This window comes from Oncorhynchus clarkii, chromosome 21 (genome assembly GCF_045791955.1).
Source record: "Oncorhynchus clarkii lewisi isolate Uvic-CL-2024 chromosome 21, UVic_Ocla_1.0, whole genome shotgun sequence".
NCBI classification, from domain to species: domain Eukaryota; kingdom Metazoa; phylum Chordata; class Actinopteri; order Salmoniformes; family Salmonidae; genus Oncorhynchus; species Oncorhynchus clarkii.
In genome coordinates, this window is record NC_092167.1 from 19453140 (window position 1) to 19473050 (window position 19911).

At 44.9% G+C, this 19911-nt stretch overlaps 1 protein-coding gene across 1 annotated transcript in view; it reads left to right on the forward strand.

Annotated features, from left to right (window-relative positions):
- Window positions 1–19911, forward strand: part of LOC139378707 (dedicator of cytokinesis protein 4-like) — a 135425-nt gene that overhangs the window by 64121 nt on the left and 51393 nt on the right. Inside the window, exons 13-16 of the mRNA XM_071121124.1 lie at window positions 9622–9747; window positions 15020–15144; window positions 15714–15876; window positions 17815–17921. Of these exons, the coding sequence (XP_070977225.1) occupies window positions 9622–9747; window positions 15020–15144; window positions 15714–15876; window positions 17815–17921 (521 nt within the window). The remainder of the gene's footprint in view (window positions 1–9621; window positions 9748–15019; window positions 15145–15713; window positions 15877–17814; window positions 17922–19911) is intronic.

Below are 19911 nucleotides of genomic sequence, written 5' to 3' on the forward strand. Positions count from 1 at the left end.
AAATAGGCCTAAATTATATATTGTGTGTGTGTATACTTGTCTGTGCGTGCATGCGTACGTGCGTGTGTGCGTCGTCAATGGTTCATTTCAATAGCTACCTCGCCTTATTCTTATATAGCTTGTTTACAACAACAAGATTAGTAGCTAACTGGCCTCTATTCACTCCACAAAACACTGGGAAGGTTTGTAGGATTTGGATCTCCATCAACAGAGTCTATCTCACAGACAGATCTGCAAGTCTGCTCCTATTTCAGCCTCAGTGCCTCAAAAGACCAGCAGTAATTGCATGAGGTGCAGTCACAACTCTGGGATTTTAATAAGCTGGTTGTGGAGGGAGCAGCAGCAACACAGTAATTACGATGACTGACAAAGTCATTTAGCATACTGCGCTATCCGCTGCGAATTTACATGACGTTTTCACCTGAGAGTTAATAACAATAATGAATAATAATGGTTGTCTGTTCTGAAATGTTTTAAACGTGTATTCTTCCATATATAGACACATCCTGTGTGTTTTAATCAAATCAACTATATGCATTGAGCTTGTCTGATGCTTTAAGCGAACTGTTTGATTAAATAATTAAAGACACACAAATGACTAGAGGGAGTCCGAACGCAATTGATTTGAGTGTGCAGTGCCTGGCTCAGACTTGCTGCGTGGGGTAAAAAAAAAGTGACTGCGAGTGACTGTGACTCGCACCCGTTGTCTCTCTGCAGCGACCACCACAGAACATCTACAGTGTGTATCGCGCTGTCCGTGTTGCTGAATCTGCAACATAATTACAGCCATTTCTGACTGAAAAGTATTGTTTTACCGAAAAAACATTCCCGATTCCCTCAGCCCTTGATCTCTTTAGTGAAACGTATGCATCGCAAGCACGTGACCAATAGGGTCTGACCGATAGCATATCATAATCACATCAATAAGTTGGTTAGAACAAACTCTGAACACTGTAACACATGGCAAATCAAATCAAATTTTATTGGTCACATACACATGGTTAGCAGATGTTAATGCGAGTGTAGCGAAATGCTTGTGCTTCTAGTTTTGACCGTGCAGTAATATTTAATAACAAGTAATCTAACAATTTCACAACAACTACCTTATACACACAAGTGTAAAGGAATGACTAAGAATATGTACATATAAATATATAGATGAGCGATGGCCGTGCGGCATAGGCAAGATGCAGTAGATGGTAACATTATATAAAGTGGCATTGTTTAAAGTGACGAGGGATACATTTATTACATCCAATTTTTTATTATTAAGATGGCTAGAGATTTGAGTCAATATGTTGGCAGCAGCCACTCAATGTTATTGATGGCTGTTTAACAGTCTGATGGCCTTGAGATAGAAGCTGTTTTTCAGTCTCTCGGTCCCAGCTTTGATGCACCTTTACTGACCTCGCCTTCTGGAAGAGAGCGGGGTGAACAGGCAGTGGCTCGGGTGGTTGTTATCCTTAATTAACTTTTTGGCCTTCCTGTGACATCGGGTGCTGTAGGTGTCCTGGAGGGCAGGTAGTTTGCCCTCGGTGATGCGTTTTGCAGACCTCAATACCCTCTGGAGAGCCTTACGGTTGAGGGTGGCGCAGTTGCCGTACCAGGCGGTGATACATCCCGACAGGATGCTCTCGATTGTGCATCTGTAAAAGTTTGTGAGTGTTTTTGGTGACAAGCCAAATTTCTTCAGCCTCCTGAGGTTGAAGAATGCGCTGTTGTTGATGCGCTGTTGCACCTTCTTCACCACGCTGTCTGTGTGGGTAGACCATTTCAGTTTGTCCGTGATGTGTACGCCGAGGTACATAAAACTTTCCACCTTCTCCGCTACTGTCCCGTCGATGTGGATAGGGGGTTGCTCCCTCTGCTGTTTTGTGAAGTCCATGATCATCTCCTTTTGTTTTTTTGATGTTGAGTGTGAGGTTATTTTCCTGACAACACACTCCAACGGCCCTCACCTCCTCCCTGTAGGCCGTCTCGTCGTTATTGGTAATCAAGCCTACCACTGTAGTGTCATCTGCAAACTTGATGATTGAGTTGGAGGTGTGCATGGCCACGCAGTCATGGGTGAACAGGGAGTACAGGAGAGGGCTGAGAACGCACCCTTGTGGGGCCCCAGTGTTGAGGATCAGCGGGGTGGAGATGTTGTTTTCTACCCTCACCACCTGGGGGCAGCCTTGCGAGGGTTAACACTTTTAAATGTTTTACTCACGTTGGCCGTGGTGAAGGAGAGCCCGCAGGTTTTGGTAGCGGGTCATGTCAGTGGCACTTTATTGTCCTCAAAGAGAGCAAAGAAGTTGTTTAATTTGTCTCGGAACAAGATATCGGTGTCCGCGACGGGGCTGGTTTTGTTTTTGTATTCCGTGTGACAGCAATATGGATGCAGTGGTCTGACAAATAAACTCGAAACGAGGGAATGTTTGGAATACATTTGACCAGTTGTGGAAAATACTGGAGATCAAGAAAAAGAAGGTATGGAGTAAGCGATGCATGCATATTGTGTGTGCTAAACAGGTGCTGTTAGAGAACAATATACTTTTTTTTACAGTTTGGAACAATGCTAACAACACTAAATAAATTATAATTATAAATTATAGCGTTTTTTTGCAAACGCTTTATTTACAGCAAAGACTAAAAACTGTCGCATTTATTTTATTTGTGAATGCAATTTCTGGAACGGTTTAGGCCTATTTATTGTTTACGCAAATTATTCAGTGGTCGCTTTGTTATTGTTTTTTTTTTAAACTAAAATGCTTGACAAATAAAGGATTGATTGATACAGTAGCCTATATAAGTATTGAAATATAGGCCTCAGTAAGTTATGGTATTAAGACTAAACAGAATGATGGCCTACAGCTCGATGGAAGTTATACTAGGCTATAGTAAGCCTACTAATGATAATGACATTACTTATTATAATGATGATATTAATAATAATAGTAATATTAACAAGAAGAAGGAGAACAAGGAAAAAGGAGGGTTATTATTATTAGAAATATAATTTCTCTGACAATTTGGAACAGTGTAAACAACACTAAAGAAATTATAAATAATACCAGAGAGGCTGTTCTAACGGAAAAAAAGTGTAAAGCTTTTATTACAGCATAGCAAAGATTAAAAACAGCCGTGAAATTGTTTATCCGACATGTGGTTGCTAGACTATTAAACAAACACTCAAACAGGCAACAGAAGCAGGATCTGCCTCTCACTGTCAACTGCGTTTATTTTCAGCAAACTTTTGTGTAAGTATTTGTATGAACATAACAAGATTCTACAACTGAGACATAAACTGAACAAGTTCCACAGACATGTGACTAAAATAAATTGAATGATGTGTCCCTGAACCTAGGGGGGGGGGGTTCAAAATCAAAAGTAACAGTCAGTATCTGGTGTGGCCACCAGTTGCATTAAGTACTGCAGTGTATCTCCTCCTCAGGGACTGCACCAGATTTGCCAGTTCTTGCTGTGAGATGTTACTCTTCTACCAAGGCACCTGCAAGTTCCCGGACATTTCAGGTGGGAATGGCCCTAGCCCTCACCCTCCGATCCAACAGACGTGCTCAATGGGATTGACATCCGGGCTCTTCGCTGGCCATGGCAGAACACTGACATTCCTGTCTTGCAGGAAATCACACACAGAACGAGCAGTATGGCTGGTGGCATTGTCATGCTGGAGGGTCATGTCAGGATGAGCCTGAAGGAAGGGTACCACATGAGGGAGGAGGATGTCTTCCCTGCACAGCATTGAGATTGCCTGCAGTGACAACAAGCTCAGTCCGATGATGCTGTGACACACCGCCCCAGACCGATCGACCCTCCACCTCCAAATCGATCCCGTTCCAGAGTACAGGCCTCGGTGTAATGCTAATTCCTTCGACAATAAAAGCGAATCCGACCATTACCCCTGGTGAGACAAAACCGTGTCTCATCAGAGAAGAGAACTTTTTGCCAGTCACGTCTGGTCCAGCGACGGTGGGTACGTGCCGATAGGCGATGTTGTTGCCGGTGATGTCTGGTGAGAACCTGCCTTACAACAGGCCTACAAGCCCTCAGTCCAACCTCTCTCAGCCTATTGCGGACAGTCTGAGCACTGATGGAGGGATTGTGCGTTCCTGGTGTAACTCGGGCAGTTGTTGTTGCCATCCTGTACCTGTTTCGCAGGTGTGATGTTCCGATGTACCGATCCTGTACAGGTGTTGTTACACGTGGTCTGCCACTGCGAGGACGATCAGCTGTCCGCCCTGTCTCCCTGTAGTGCTGTCTTAGGCGTCTCACAGTACGGACATTGCAATTTATTGCCCTGGCCACATCTGCAGTCCTCATGCCTCCCTGCAGCATGCCTAAGGCACGTTCACTCAGATGAGCAGGGACCCGGGGCATCTTTCTTTTGTTTTTTTTCAGAGTCAGTAGAAAGACCTCTTTAGTGTCCTATGTTTTCATAACTGTGACCTTAATTGCCTACCCTCTGTAAGCTGTTAGTTTCTTAATGACCATTCCACAGGTGCATTAATTGTTTATGGTTCATTGAACAAGCATGGGAAACAGTGTTTAAACCCTTTCCATTGAAGATCTGTGAGGTTATTTGGATTTTTATGAATTATCTTTGAAAGACAGGGTCCTGAAAAAGGGATGTTTATTTGTTTGCTGAGTTTATATGGATGATTTAGGCACATTTAACAGTTAGGCTACTGATTATAGACCTAATTAAGTTGGCGTTTCCTCTCTCCTCACTTTTCTTAGACAATTTAAGCAAGGGCTGTTTTCTCGTCTCCTAACTCCGCTGCTGCCTCTGCCGCATTGTTCTCAACACCAATATGCTGGTTAACTTTGCTATTATGCTTTGCTATTAGAAACGGAAATGCGCCAATTCAACAGCGCACTGATGTGTTTCAGAACCTCGGACAGCGACCACTACCCAACGCGGGAGAAAGCACTTTTATTATAAAATAATATCATTTTTATTTGTGTTGCACCATTGTTCTTACATAATATAACCATATACAATTTCAGTACCATATCTTAGACTGATGGACTGTGCCATCCCAACGGCCTCCACAATGGATTAGTCCACTCGGACAGGTGTCTTGTGCACCATGATATATATTTATTTTTCTACAGCTCGAGTAAAGACATTTTGGTCGACCAACAGCCTATCGACCAAACAATCGGCCAGTCGACTAAATGGGGTCAGCCCTAATAGCCCGGCGCCAGTTAAAATCCCAAATGAAAGATTGGTTTTGGAATAAATTAAGATGTTATTTGCTCAGTTGAATTGATAAGCGAGAAATTGGAATTAATTCCCAGACAAAACTGGGGAATGATGCTAAGTAGGAGAACAATATCCTTACAGAGATACACTTTAATCAACCATTTACTGCACTCTCTCTCTGACTCGATGGAGTTAAATGAATAAGTTCTATAAGATCATGTTCTAATCCTTATATCATATGCATATTGCAGTAGTATCTAGTAGTCTGTTATGTTGTTGTTGATACCAGATAAGACATGCATATTTGATGTTAACTAAGAGGATGGGGATTCAGAATGCTTTTAAGATGTGTTGATTTTTCTGGAGGTTGCAGAAGAGTTTAGGCGGTTTAGACATCGAGGTTATTTGTGGCAGTTTCCATGCAGGATGATATGGTCCAATAACACTTCAGTGTTCAGCTCTGCTGTATTTAGAAGAATCGGTAACCATGCAGTTGATAGAGGTGTGTAGCAACGTATGATACTGTATGCTTCAATACATCACCGAAGGGGAAAGGGGGACACCTAGTCAGGCTGCCATAATCAACGTCCACGTCATTGACGCCCGGGGGGGAGTTGTTGTTGGGGGCTGGCTTGTTCAAGGGTAGAACGGCAGATTTTCCCACCTAACAGGCTCAGGAGTCGACCCAGCAACCTTTTGGTTACTAGCCCAACGCTCTTAACCGCCGGGCTACCTGCCACCCCAACACTTATCATGGTGTTTCTACACTGAGTGCTTCTCTTTCCATGACATGGACTGAAACCTGGCGAAAGCTACAATCCCTTATTCATGTCACTTGTTAAATCCACTTCAATCAGTGTAGATGAAGGGGAGGAGACGGGTTAACACTAGAACCGCTGGGCCTCGAGGGACCCAGTTCAACAGTGTAGATGAAGGGGAGGAGACAGATTAACACTAGAACCGCTGGGCCTCGAGGGACCGAGTTCAACCTAAAGAGCGGTCATTCTGACTGCAACATTCTAACAGTGTAATTCATATATTTCATATTTCATATGCCATCGCAAAAATAATCATTTGGTTGTGTTTATGAAGGCCTTGGGTGACATTAGAATATGATTAGTATTTTATTTCAACTAACACGATAGTACTTTCATTAGTTTATGTAACTGTAGGCTATATGTAAAAAAATATATACTGTATATAAGAATAAAAATGGCTAAAATTCAAGTGTTCAATCGATTTTATTAGAGGAGTGCCATTGTTACAACGATGAAACAGAAAGCATATGTATTGGAACATGGTAGTAGCCTTTTTATTATATGGACAAAATAAAAATAACCCAACCACCAAGACACATGGTCAACAGACACGCAGTCAAATGATGAAAACGCAGCCTAAGCATCATTATCAGCGCCAAGTGGCCTTGATAACTAGTGAAACTCTGCAAAAAAAAGCTACAAAGGTCTCATAATGAATATGAGTGTAGATATGACAGCAGTCAAAAATAATCTATTATTGTCAGCTCGTGTTTGTGTGCGTCTTCACGCAATGGCATTCGTTGGATTTAGTTTGTCGTCCCTTGTCCTAACAGTTGACACAATAAAAAAAAAAAAACTTTCAATAGCTTGACACACTTTGACATACCTTCGTTTGGTTGTAGTCTCCAATTGTCTCTTTGTGTCTTGTCATTCTTCCACACTGTTGTACCACAACAGTTGTGCAGCTGCCTTATTTTGGGCAGAGGGAGGGAGCTCCTGACTCACTTTGTTCATGGTGCCGGCCAGACTTGTTTTCTTTGCAAGCAACTTGTTCGCCAATTAAAGTGAAGTGAAGCAATTGTCCATGGGGACATTTTTTTTTGCCTGCTGTCCAAAATGGATATTTTCCCAGATATTGAAAGCCATTCAGCATGTACAATTACGCTCACTGTGTAGCCTATTCCAAGTAGGCCAGAGGAGACTGATAAGACGGCTTTGATTGGTTGAACTGATATAGGTAACATACCATTTTAAGATTAGGCCTATAATTAGAATGGATCAATAGAATAGAATGGCCCGCCCTGTTCTTCATTCACAATCTGTGTTTACGTCGCGATGCATCGTTCTCGTCCTCTTGCTCATCAACTCACCCATTCTCCCCATTTCTCCCCACACGCACATGGCATCACATCACATGATTGAAGTAGAGTTGATGTGGTGGAATAATTTTGAAATGCTAATTTTTTTCTGACCCCGGTCTCTTAAGTTGTGTTAATCAGAAGCTCCGGCGGCTTTCCATCGAATACCTTCCAGATTGTGTCATCGATCATACTCAGTGCCGGATCAAGCTTCCCCTTTCCTGTTTCACAGCCGCTGAAAAAAGTTCAAACTGCATCACAGTAAAGCTGTGTGCGTTTCGTCTGAATGATGATGAATGCAATATGGATTGATACAGCCGTTGCTGATGAATGATGTCAAACCAGTGCTGTTTGGCTCATTGAGGAGCGAGGGCACATTCATTAATTATGATTCGGCATAAAACTTTGACAGAGCCACAGTGTACGGAGTAGTTCCATGGAAACCCTGCATGTGAAAACCTTTTTTAGTAACAGCATGTTATGCATAAAAAGCAGATGAGTCATTCCCGAAGAGGTAGAAACGCTGACTTCTACAGAACAAACCCCATTACATTTCACTTGGATTTACTTGACTGAGAGCACTCGTTTTCCCCCTGCTAATTCTGTGTATTTAAAGCCACCCAACCATTCCTACTGTACAGGTATGTATCCGCTTCATTTCAATATCAACTCCAAACTCCTTACACGTTCTGCTGTATTGTAGCAAGCTACTATACGACTGCACTAAAAGACAATCAGTTGAGCCTCTCAGCCCTGTAGCCAGGTGACTGCACGCCTCCACTCTCTTCTCCACAGGTCCTGCCCTTATAAAGCATTGATGCAGGAGACGGTGGAATAACTTGCATAATTAAAGGCCTTAAATTCATTAGTCTGGTTGTCAGGGGAACAATTAAAATGAGCGCTGGTGTGCAGTGCTGTGCTGCGTAGCGGGGCCCGCTGTGTAGAGCTTCCAAACTGCCGACCAAAACCAGCCATGGAGGAATATTAGCTAGCTGCTGGCCAATTTACAGGGAGAGACGAATGAAGAAAATAGGAGAAAATCTGAAGCAGAGGAACGAGATGATATGAAACAAAATGATATTGGTTTGAGTAATCATAGAGAGAGGATGAGAGGGAGCGAGAAGAGAGAGAAAGAATAAGCAGGAATAGAGAGATGGAGAGAGAGAGAGAGAGAGAGAGACAGGGTGTGGAGTCAGCAAAAGTGACAGAGAATGAGGCTCCGCAATGGGCAGAAGCAACACAAGGCTGTGTGTTGTTGTTGTTGTTGAACAGCGGAAATGCTCCATCCTGTTGCTCCCTGTGCTCCGTGTGTTAAGTTGGTGAAAAGCCAGTGAGGAGGACAGAGGGGAGAGAGTGTCAAAGTGGTGGCAGGCAGGCTGGCAGCCCTGAATACTCTTGTGTGTTACTGTGTAGAATAGCAATGAAGCAGGGGTTTGCCTAATTGTGGCCCTGGAGTGGCTGTGAGGCTGTGCTGTGCCATGGGCTTCATCCACATGAAAGGGAGGGCAAGGCAGACATGCCCCAAGCACTGTGGAATCTCCCCCCAAATTTAATGGGTTTCTCGTCTTAGATTATTGATCAAGCCTTGACTGTGCCATGTTAAAACATAACGTTACTGTGGAAGGATTTCAGTGTTGTTACAAGACTGCTGCCTCTGTATTCCTGTGGTTTGAGCTGTGACAGGCGAATCTGTTCGAGGAATGTGTGTGTGTGTATGGATATTGTAGTTTGGGGGAATTAAACCCTTGCCATCTTGGGCCACAAAGTGCCTTAGCTTCTCCTTTTAGCAGGCCGGCGAAATATGTACCAGTTTCTAAATTCAAGAATATATTGACCTGAAACATTTCAGAATGAATCAGTGGTCTGGTTGACCAAAAGCCTTTTCCACTTCCTTGAAAACCGGAGCAATATCTAGCATGGCATCAAGGAAATATGGAACGATATGAAAATGAAAAAATACTGAAAATAGAAGCAGGGGTTTTATTCCAAGGCCACAGTCTGTGATTGTACATCTATTGGTTGTTTTCCAATATATTAGATGGAGATGATGCCGATGCTTTTTCTTTATTATTTATTCTTAAAGCATACCGTAGTCTGACTCATGGTGTGTGTGTGTGTGTGTGTGTGTGTGTGTGTGTGTGTGTGTGTGTGTGTGTGTGTGTGTGTGTGTGTGTGTGTGTGTGTGTGTGTGTGTGTGTGTGTGTGTGTGCACGTGAGTCACATCTTACTACATGTCAAGTATTCAAGATGCGTCACTTTAATCCTAAACATTTGTGTGGGCTTCTTTTGTTCCCAGGCCTGGCTGTATCTCTCCAGTTGCTGCACGGGGACATTGAACAGCTGAGGAGAGAGTACATGGTGTTGTTCACCAGAGGAGTGTCCATCACCAAGAAACTGGGCTTCTCTGACATCATCATGCCAGGTAAGAAACCACCCACGCAGCTAACCTCTTCTTTGGTCAAAACATAACCACGTCTGTACTGCACTGCTTTTGTAGGTAAATCTACACGCGTGGCCAATGTACACCGCCGGCTTCACGGAAATGGTTCGCTACCACAGACTGCGAGTCACGTGGCCTGCTATAGTAGGCAGAGAGGCATCGAGGCATTCAGTTACTGATCGATTGAACGTTAGAAAGGGCAAAACAAGTGACCTAAGCCGCTTTGAGGGTTGTACGGTCGTCGGTGCCAGGCGCGCCAAATCCAGTATCTCAGAAACGGCCGCCCTCCTGGGCTTTTCACGTACAACGGTGTCTAAGGTTTACAGAGAATGGTGCGACAAACAACAAACAGTCAGTGGCAGTCCTGTGGGCATAAACAGCTTGTTGATGAGGGAGGTCGAAGGAGAATTGTAAGAATTGTGCAAGCTAACAGGAGGGCCACAAACCGACAAATAACGGCACCGTACAACAGTGGTGTGCAGAACGGCATCTCTGAACTTTTCCTGGAAAAAGGTTAGGTCCGTTGATAACAATTGAGCAACAATTGAATGCCAGGCCTAATAAACTGTCTGGTGAGTGTGTATTGGCATGAATGACTGTACACAGTAAAGTGTACAGTAAAACTTACTTGCAAAACAGACAAAGCCAATGTTTGAAAGAAGAAAAAAATTGACGTGAACGTCCATTCACATAAAAAGAAACCGATTGCTGTGTGTCCCCTAGTGTTTTGCCTTCTACAGAAGCTCAAGATTTATATTCACAATCTTTGTCAGAGTCTGCTCCCACTTTCACTGTGCCCCTGGGCTAGGGATTTTAGTGTGTGTACGCTCCTGTAGGCAAAGGATTATAGTCAAGTTGCGCTGCTCTCTCTCCAGGCTGTGTGTGTGTGTGTGTGAGAGAGTCGATCTCTCTGGGTTGAGTTGAACCCTGGAAGCCATTAGATAGAGATGTGGAGAGCTCTTTGTGCGCGCACACACACACACACACACACACACACACACACACACACACACACACACACACACACACACACGGGCTGGAAGAAGACGACTTCCTCTCGTTTCCTTTCTGTGGCTAACTATTCTCTGAAGTGGATACGGACCTGTCTTCTCTCGTGCAGATGTTGCCTTGCTGCATTGTGCTACCTCTCCATAAACCCTATTTATAAAACATGTACCACTACTTCTCGGCTATCTCCTTCCCATGACTGCCTTTGAGCATATACATGTCATTTCCTGTAATTATTCTCTAGGCTGTGAAGTTAGACAGACCTCTTCAGGAGTCAGTTCATACGAGGCAGCTACTAGCTACTCTTGAATGTCTGTGTGTGTGTGTGTACACTTGTCTCAGTATAGGTTGAACACTTCACTGGCTCAGATAGTATTGTGTTGCTGCACCCAACTGAACTAACACTTCCCACCAGCTCAGAATGTAAGTGGGGGATGTAATTCTCCTTATCTCACAAAGTAAATGAAGAGCGTCTGGTTTAACTGTCACACCTTGTGGTCCGGGATACCGGGTGATGAGGTAATAGAATAGCACATGAATGTGTTATCACTAGATGACTGTGTGTGTAGCATCCGTTTCACCCGTCTGAATCATACTGCAGGAAGCACCTGGCGTCTTGAATGCTATAGTCGCTTAGCCGTACTGCGACCATACATCCACTCTACTTCCAGAGCGCCACACACTCCTGAAAGTGCAGGCGCAAGTGAAAACCAAGCACGTTGATTTATTTGTAATATTTGACGTGTTATTGTCAGCTATACGAAGTATGCAGGGAGGGTGCCGCTATGCGCCTTTTGCCAGCCGTTGGGATGTCGATGTTTTTGTGGAGCGTTCAGATTCAGAACCGTCAAACCCGTCTGCCCTGAAAACAGATCTGTGCCCTGTGCCAACCCTGTCACTTCCATGTCTGCCACTGGGGTGAAGAGGTCACCTTATCCTTGCTGACAAGTGTGATGTGTCGATGCCTTCTCTTTGTTGTAAAACAGACTTTTCTCCTTAACGTATTTAACTCAAACATGTATGTGTATATCATAAATGTAAATGACCACTGAACAAAAAATTGCAGGTTCGGTTTACGTGCAATTATATTAACATCCATATACTTCATCCGAGTGACGAGGAGGATTATTTAAGATGCTCTTTGAAGAGGTATGGTCTCAGATGTATTCGGAAGATGGGCAGGGACTCTGCTGTCCTAGCTTCAGGGGGAAGCTGGTTCCACCATTGCAGTGCCAGGACAGAAAAGAGCGTGGTCTGGGCTGAGGGGGAGCTTCCCTCCCGTGGGGTGGGAGGTCCAAGAGACCTGAGGTGGCAGAACTGAGTGTACTGCTTTGATGTTTGCAGAGAATGACAGGGTGTTATCCAGAGTCACGCCAAGGTTCTTTGCACGCTGGGAGGACGACACTCTGGAGTTGTCAACCGTGATAGAGAGGTCTTTGAGCGGGCAGGCCTTCCCTGGGAGGAAGAGCAGCTCCATCTTGTTGAGGTTGAGCTTGATATGACGGAGCCGAGTGACTAGGTGTATAGAGAAAAGAAGCCCTGGGGTACACCAGTAGAGAGAGTACAGAATGCAGACACAGATCCTCTCCACGTCACCTGGTAGGAGCGGTCTGCCAGGTAGGATGCAATCCAAGAGTGTGCAGTGCCTGAAGCGCCCAGCCCTCAGAGGGTGGAGAGGAGGATCTGATGGTTCATGGTGTCATAGGCAGTGGATAGATCTAGGAGGATGAGAGAGAGTCAGCTTTGGCCTTGTGGAGAGCCTCCATGACACAGTCTCGGTTGAGTGACCCATCTTAAAGCCTGACTGGTTAGGATCAAGAAGATAATTGAGAGAGAGAACTAGAAAGTTGATCAGAGATCAAGTGTTTTGGAAAGAAAACCAAAAAAAGGGATACAGGTCTATAGTTTGATGTCAGATGAGTCGAGTAACTCGGGTCATTTTGAAGTCAGAGGGGAACGCAGCCAGTGGTCAGGGATGAGGGAAGTGAGGAATGGAAGGTCTCAAGAGATGGTTTGGAGAAGGGAGGAGGGGTTGAGTGGGCTGGTTGTCAGACCTCACTAGTCGCAGGCTATCATCTGGAGAGAGAGGAGAGAAAGAGTTCAAGGCATATCGTAGTTGTGTGAGGGAGACAGGCGGACTTTAGAGGCCGCGTGAATGAGTAGGAGATGTAGTCAACCTTTACTCTGCAGAGAGGGAGGAGGATTATTATATGTAACTAGGCCAGTCAGTTAAGAACAAATTCTTATTTACAATGACAGCCTAGGAACAGTGGGTTAACTGCCTTGTTCAGGGGTAGAATGACAGAGTTTTACCTTGTCAGCTCAGGAATTCGATCTAGCGACCTTTCGGTTCCTGGTTTAACGCTCTAACCACTAGGCTACCTGCCGATTAAGGAGAGAGGAGAAGATGGGAAGGAGTTTCCTAGAGTTAGAGGCAGAATCTTGACATTTGAGAAGTGGCTTTAGCCACGTACAGAGGAATACATAGGAAGAAGGTAGGTAGATAGGAGTGAAAGGATGATAGGTCCTCCGGAAGTTTAGTTTTCCGAAATGTTTGCTCAGCTGCCCGTAGCCCTGTTCTGTAAGCTCAATGAGTCACTCAGCCACAGAGAAGGAGGGGAAGGCCGACCCGGCCTGGAGGAAAGGGGACAGTGCGAGCCATAGGATGCGGAAAAGGAGGAGAGTAGGGTCGAAGAGGCATAATCAGGAGACAGGAGGGAGAATGATTTAGCAGATGGGAGAGAGAACATAGGATAGAAGAGGAGAGGAGAGAGAAGTGAGAGAGCGAGCGAAGATTGTGACGGAGCATGAGCATCTGGGTAGGGGCTGAGCGGTTAGGGTTAGAGGAAAGGGAGGCGGAAAAAGAAGTAAAGTAATCAGAGACCTGGAGAGGGGTTGCAGTGAGATTAGTACGCAAACAGCCTCTAGTAAAGATGAGGTCAAGCATATTGCCTGCCTTGTGAGTTGGAGGGAATTGAGAAAGGGTGAGGTGAAACGAGGTAAGGATGGGAAAGAAACTAATCGATGGCAGACGTTGGGAGGTTGAAGTTGCCAAGTACGAAGAGCGGTGAGCCATCATCAGGAAAGGAGCTCATCAGGATGTCAATCTCATTGAGGAAATCTCCAAGGGCACCTGGTGGGTGATAGATGACAATAATGTGAAGCTTGAGTGGCAGTGACAGCATGGAATTCAAATGAGGAGACGGACAGGTGAGAGAGGGAGGAAAGAGAAAATCTCCACTTAGAAATGAGCAGACCTGTGCCACCACCGCGACAGTCAGATGCTCTCGGACTATGAGGAAACAGTCAGATGAAGGAAGAACAGCTGGAGTAGCAGTGTTCTCTGGGGGGGGATCCAGTTCTCCATCACGGCCCAAAAAAGTCACGGGACTGAAAGGCAGCATAAGCAGAGATAATTGGCAGTTCCAAACGCTGCCAGGGAAGCCAGAATATCACATGGGTTGCACGCGCAGGGGACACTAAATTAGAAGGGTTGCGGCCAAGGGGTGGGGAGCGTCTGTAAAAGTCTACAGGGAGAGGTCCGAACAGATATGGAAAACACACACATAGTTGACAAAGCTACAAAAGAGTACAAAGTTGATTCGTCTGTAAACAACTAGGTAAGATACTCAAGTGAGAGAGTGGTGTGGCACCTTCCTCAAACAACTCGGGAGAAGCGTCTTTGTTTCGTTGACGGTAAGCCGCTGCTAAGAAGCCAGGGGAGACTGAAGAATTAACAATAATTGCTCATTGTCTAGCAGAGGTGGAGAATACACCTCCTCGTACTAATTGCTGACTGCCCTAGGAGAGGTGAAACCGCTCCCCCTCCAATACAGCCACTGATTACCAAAACAAGTCACAGATTGCCCTGCCATTGCTCTGCTCCTTGATCCTGGTTGATGTGTCAACAACTATCTGAAAATGATGAGCAGTCAGCAGTTCACACACCAAGTAGACCACTGGGAAGACAGGCACCACTTAAAGTAGATGGCCCCAGCTGGCATTAAGACAGTACTAGACCACAACAGACAAAGATAAAAAAAAAAGTGTATTTCTCACTCCTGGTAGTATCAGGAATCCTCTAGCTATAGAATGAAGCAAGTGACTAATGTTTTTATACTTGGAAAATATAATCAACCCAACACTAGATGAGTATGCCTGTTATTTCCACTGGTAAAAAGAAGGAAACCTATATCCAGAGTGCAACATTCTTTCTGCTTGAACCACTCTGTTCGCCCTCCTGCAGGAGAGATGAGGAATGACCTTTACGTGACGCTGGAGAAAGGAGAGTTTGAGAAAGGAGGGAAGAGCGTTGCCAGGAACGTGGAGATCACGGTCTATGTGCTGGACATCGAAGGCCAGGTCATGAAGGTAAGATCATCCATTCCTTACGGTTTTTCATATTACAGGCATGATTGTGTTCTCTTCGTTGTACCTGGTTCAATCAGACTGAACGAGGCAAATGTTGTCTAATGCTGAAGGCCTATATGGGTACAGATGAACAGGTATTGGTTGTGTGATTTATCTATCTGCCTCAGCTAGATGTGAGATGAGGATGGGTTTTGGCACATGGTGTTGGTCATTGGTAGGGTACTAGTGCTCACCTCTGCATGCAACCCTGTCACTCTCTCAGCCAGAGCGAGAGACTGAGATTGCTGTGCGTCACCGGTCCAGTACACAGTGTGTGTGTCCTGCAATCTCCCTCCTCCTCTCTCCATCTCTTGCTTTCATCTCCACTGCCTATTAACGCCGCTCTCGCCCCACTCTCTCCTCACTCCTCTGCCCTCTCTTATCTACCCCTCCGCTCTTTCCTCTTTCCTCTCCCCCTTATCCCTCCCCTCCCTCCCTACCTCCCTCCCTCCCTTCTCTCCCTACCTCCCTCTCCCCTCTCTTTATCCTCCTCCGTCTTTCTCTCCCCCCTCTCTCTCTCTCTCCTCCAGAGTTATGTAGCGGCTGGTTCAGGGGAGCCTGGTGGGGATGAGTACCACTCCTTTGTGCTCTACCACAACAACAGTCCCCGCTGGGCTGAGCAGATCAAACTACCCATCCCTGTGGACATGTTCAGGGGCGCGCACGTCCGCTTTGAGTTCAGACACTGCTCCAGTAAGACACTACTCCACCACTACTCTGGGATAATGTATTGTGTGTGGGGGGTAAGAGGGCTGCGTGTGTGTGTGTGTGTGTGTGTGCGTTTGTCTGTTTCGTTGTCTGTGCCTCTGCGTGTGTTTCTGTGCGTGTATCTGCCTGTGTGCGTGTGTGTGTGGACTCCAATATATACTACTGACATTGGGAATGTAGTCAGAGGGGACTCTTATCTCTCTAAAGGAACTTTTAATTTGGGCAGCACAGCCAGTGATATTATGGTTGTGGTGTGTTTGCTGTTAACTAGGTGCTCTTTTAGCCCACTATCGAGGCTAGCCTGCCAAGAGAATAGATGACATACACAACTGAAGCAAAAGTACAAAAAAACATTACAACAACTTTACCCACACCGCCGCCGCCACCTACTGTATCTCACACACATCTAATGCTAATATCTTACATTTGGTGGCGGCTCCAGTGATTGCAGTTTTAGAGGTTCTACTTGGTTTCTATGGTAACATCTATCTGTTGAGACTGTGGGGTCAGTGTTGCCAAATATTTGTCATTGAGAACCGCTATTTGCTCCTTGATTTGTCGCTAGAAGTCCCTAGATGACGTTATTCCGTTGCCACGACGATGTCACAGCACAAATGTACCTTGCTGCGGCACATCTACGGTCCCCGATGTAGTGTTTTCCCCCGCTCTCCCACCTGTGCTTCTCTGCCTGTGTGGAGGGGTCTGAAAACTCTATAAAATATAGCGCTAAATTAGAAACACTGTGGGGCAGAAGCCGTAAGGTCAGAGGTCACAGTTGGGTCAGAGGTCAGGGGGGAGATTTAAAAAGATCTGTGGGCGTACTTAGATTGAAGAGAGTTGCAGCAGAGGCACCACGATGTGATTTCAATAGACATAATATGTACATAAACCTTTCGATTGACATTAGCATCGGACTGTCATGATATTGTAAGCTTATGAAGTATGCAGGGAGGGTGCCACTGTACAGTACAGTGTGACTCAGCTATTCACAAACATGTGTGGAAAATAATAAATAAATAAAATTATCGCCTGTAGTACACTCATTAAATTTTAACTTCAAGACAAAAGCCGTTTCTGCTAGCTAGCTCATAATGTTAGCATATAAAAAATGAAGGGTTACCCCTCCCATATGAATATACTATCTTACAGCATTAGAACAAACCAGGCTTCAATTTTATCAAGATCATATAAATCATCAAATTGCAACTGACAATGTGAGTAATTCACTGGGGAGTGGACATCAGCTGTTTAACGTGACTCAGTGCAGCCAGCCAGGCAGAGTTGACCTCTTTTGTTGCTTCTTAAAGCTATGACAACAATTTCTAAATGACATAGGCTGTTACTGCAATTTAAGTTAACTCAATAAAACAAGTTTCAAATATAAGGATATGTCTATGTCTATATATTTCAGCTGTTTCAAAAACATTGCTCTGCCCCCCCCCCGATACCTCTCGAGAATATCCTTAAACTTTCAAAAAAGGGCCTGTGCCTCAGAATCTCCTCATATTCATCTTCCAGGCCTGTAGTTGAGCGAGTCTCAGTATGTCACCCTCTCCCACGACACCGAGGAACAATTCCCACGTGAAGTCCACTCCCTGCACTGACACTCGCGGGTGTTGTTTTTAAACCCGCTACCGTAATAAAGGCACCATTTTCCCTCACTTCCTCCAAGGCTCTATACACAGCGATAGAGCTTCCAGGTTGAATGGATGCATAACACAGGAGACTGCTGAGGGGAGGATGGCTCAAAATAATGTCTGGAATGGAGTGAATTGGAATGCTATCCTCCCCAATTAAGGTGCCACCAGCCACATGTGATGCGTACGTCTTGCACTCTATAGCATAGCTGTCTGATTGTACTAGAGAGTAGCGGTGATAGTGTGTTTCCTGATAGTGACGTTGGATGTGTGCGGTGTTCCACAGCGAAAGACAAAGGGGAGAAGAAGCTGTTTGGCTACTCCTTCGTTCATCTGATGCAGGAGGACGGACGGACATTGCCGGACGGCACCCACGAGCTCATCATTCATAAGGTACTGTACACACACACGCGCGCGCGCGCACGCGCACACACACACACACACACATACAATCACTTCTCACCTGTCCACCATGATAGTCGTCACTTAGGTAGGCGTTTCACATTAGTGGCGGATGAGTCGATCCACACTGTTTCATGTAAAGCTCTGTGAGACCTTGAGGAAAGAAAAGCGCTGTAATAAGCCAGTCCCATTACCATGATTGATTGTGGCTGCTTGGCTCTAGAGCGGTGGCCAGGTGAGTCAGATGCTTCAGCAATGAGTAGGCTAGCAGGATGATGAGTTATATCTGTTTATGTAATGTCCACTAACCATGAGACATGGGCAGAGCTGTGTGTGTGTGTGTGTGTGTGTGTGTGTGTGTGTGTGTGTGTGTGTGTGTGTGTGTGTGTGTGTGTGTGTGTGTGTGTGTGTGTGTGTGTGGAGGGGGAGGGGGGGGTATTTTCTGTCCTCACGCATGCCCAAATACACACGCACACACACACGCACACACACACACACACACATCACATGCTCACACTGCTATTTCCCACTGATACTTTTCCAGTTTATACTCTGTCATAAACAGGCGCTTGCCATCCCAGCTTGTTTTCATTACTACCCCAGTAAGCTCTCCACTTAACCCATGGCCTGTCCAAAGCAAACAGCATTTAAACCAACCCTCAGGCATAGATAATTAAACACAGCTCTGCGTTATGGGGCCTGTTGCCTGTTTTGGGGTGTAGCTCTGGGTAATTGTAGGTTGAGATCGACAGGGCTAGGGAACATAAGCTGTAGAGACAGAGATTACAGAGCACACAATAGTTATCTGCAGGCTAGCAAGGAGCTGTTCTGCGAGACGGGCAAGTCTAGTTAGCACTGAGGCTGTGGTTTAAGAGAGCGATAGGAAGGGGTACAGAGCACTGTAGGTGGTCAGTGTTATAAAAAGAAAGGCATGGTAAGAGAGCATGCACAGCTTGTGGATAGTCTGAACTCTTCTGAGACAGAGAATGAGACACAGGCAGAGGTAAAGAGGTTTTGGCCTGAAAGAGAGACAATATAATCCAAGGTACTGCAGAGAGACAGACAGGTTGTAGGTTGTCTAGACCAGTGGTTCCCAAACTTGTTGTAGTCCCGTACCCCTTCAATTATTCAACCTCCAGCTGCGTACGCCCTCTAGCACCAGGGTCAGCACACTCTTAAATGTTTTTTTTTCCATCATTGTAAGCCTGCCACACACACACTATACAATACATTTATTAAACCTAAGAATGAGTGTGAGTTTTTGTCACAACCCGGCTCGTGGGAAGTGACAAAGAGCTCTTATAGGACCAGGGCATAAATAATAATATAATAATAATCAATAATTTTGCTCTTTATTTAACCATCTTACATATAAAACCTTATTTGTTCATTGAAATTTGTGAATAACTCACCACAGGTTAATGAGAAGGGTATGCATGAAAGGATGCACATAATTCTGCAATGTTGGGTTGTATTGGAGAGTCTTAAATAATTTTCCATACACAGTTTGTGCCTGTATTTCGTTTTCATGCTAGTGAGGGCCGAGAATCCACTCAAATCAAATCAAATCAAATGTTATTGGTCACATACACATGGTTAGCAGATGTTAATGCGAGTGTAGCAAAATGCTTGTGCTTCTAGTTTCGACGGTGCAGTAATATCTAACAAGTAATCTAACAATTTCACAACTACCTTATACACACAAGTGTAAAGGAATGATTAAGAATATGTACATATAAATATATGGATGAGCGATGGTCGTGCGGCATAGGCAAGATGCAGTAGATGGTATAGAGTACAGTATATACATATGAGATGAGTAATGTCGGGTATGTAAACATTATATAAAGTGTCATTGTTTAAGTGACTAGTGATACATTTATTACATCCAAATGTTAATTATAAAAGATGCTAGACATTGAGTCAGTATGTTGGCAGAAGCCACTCAATGGCTGTTTAACAGTCTGATGGCCTTGAGATA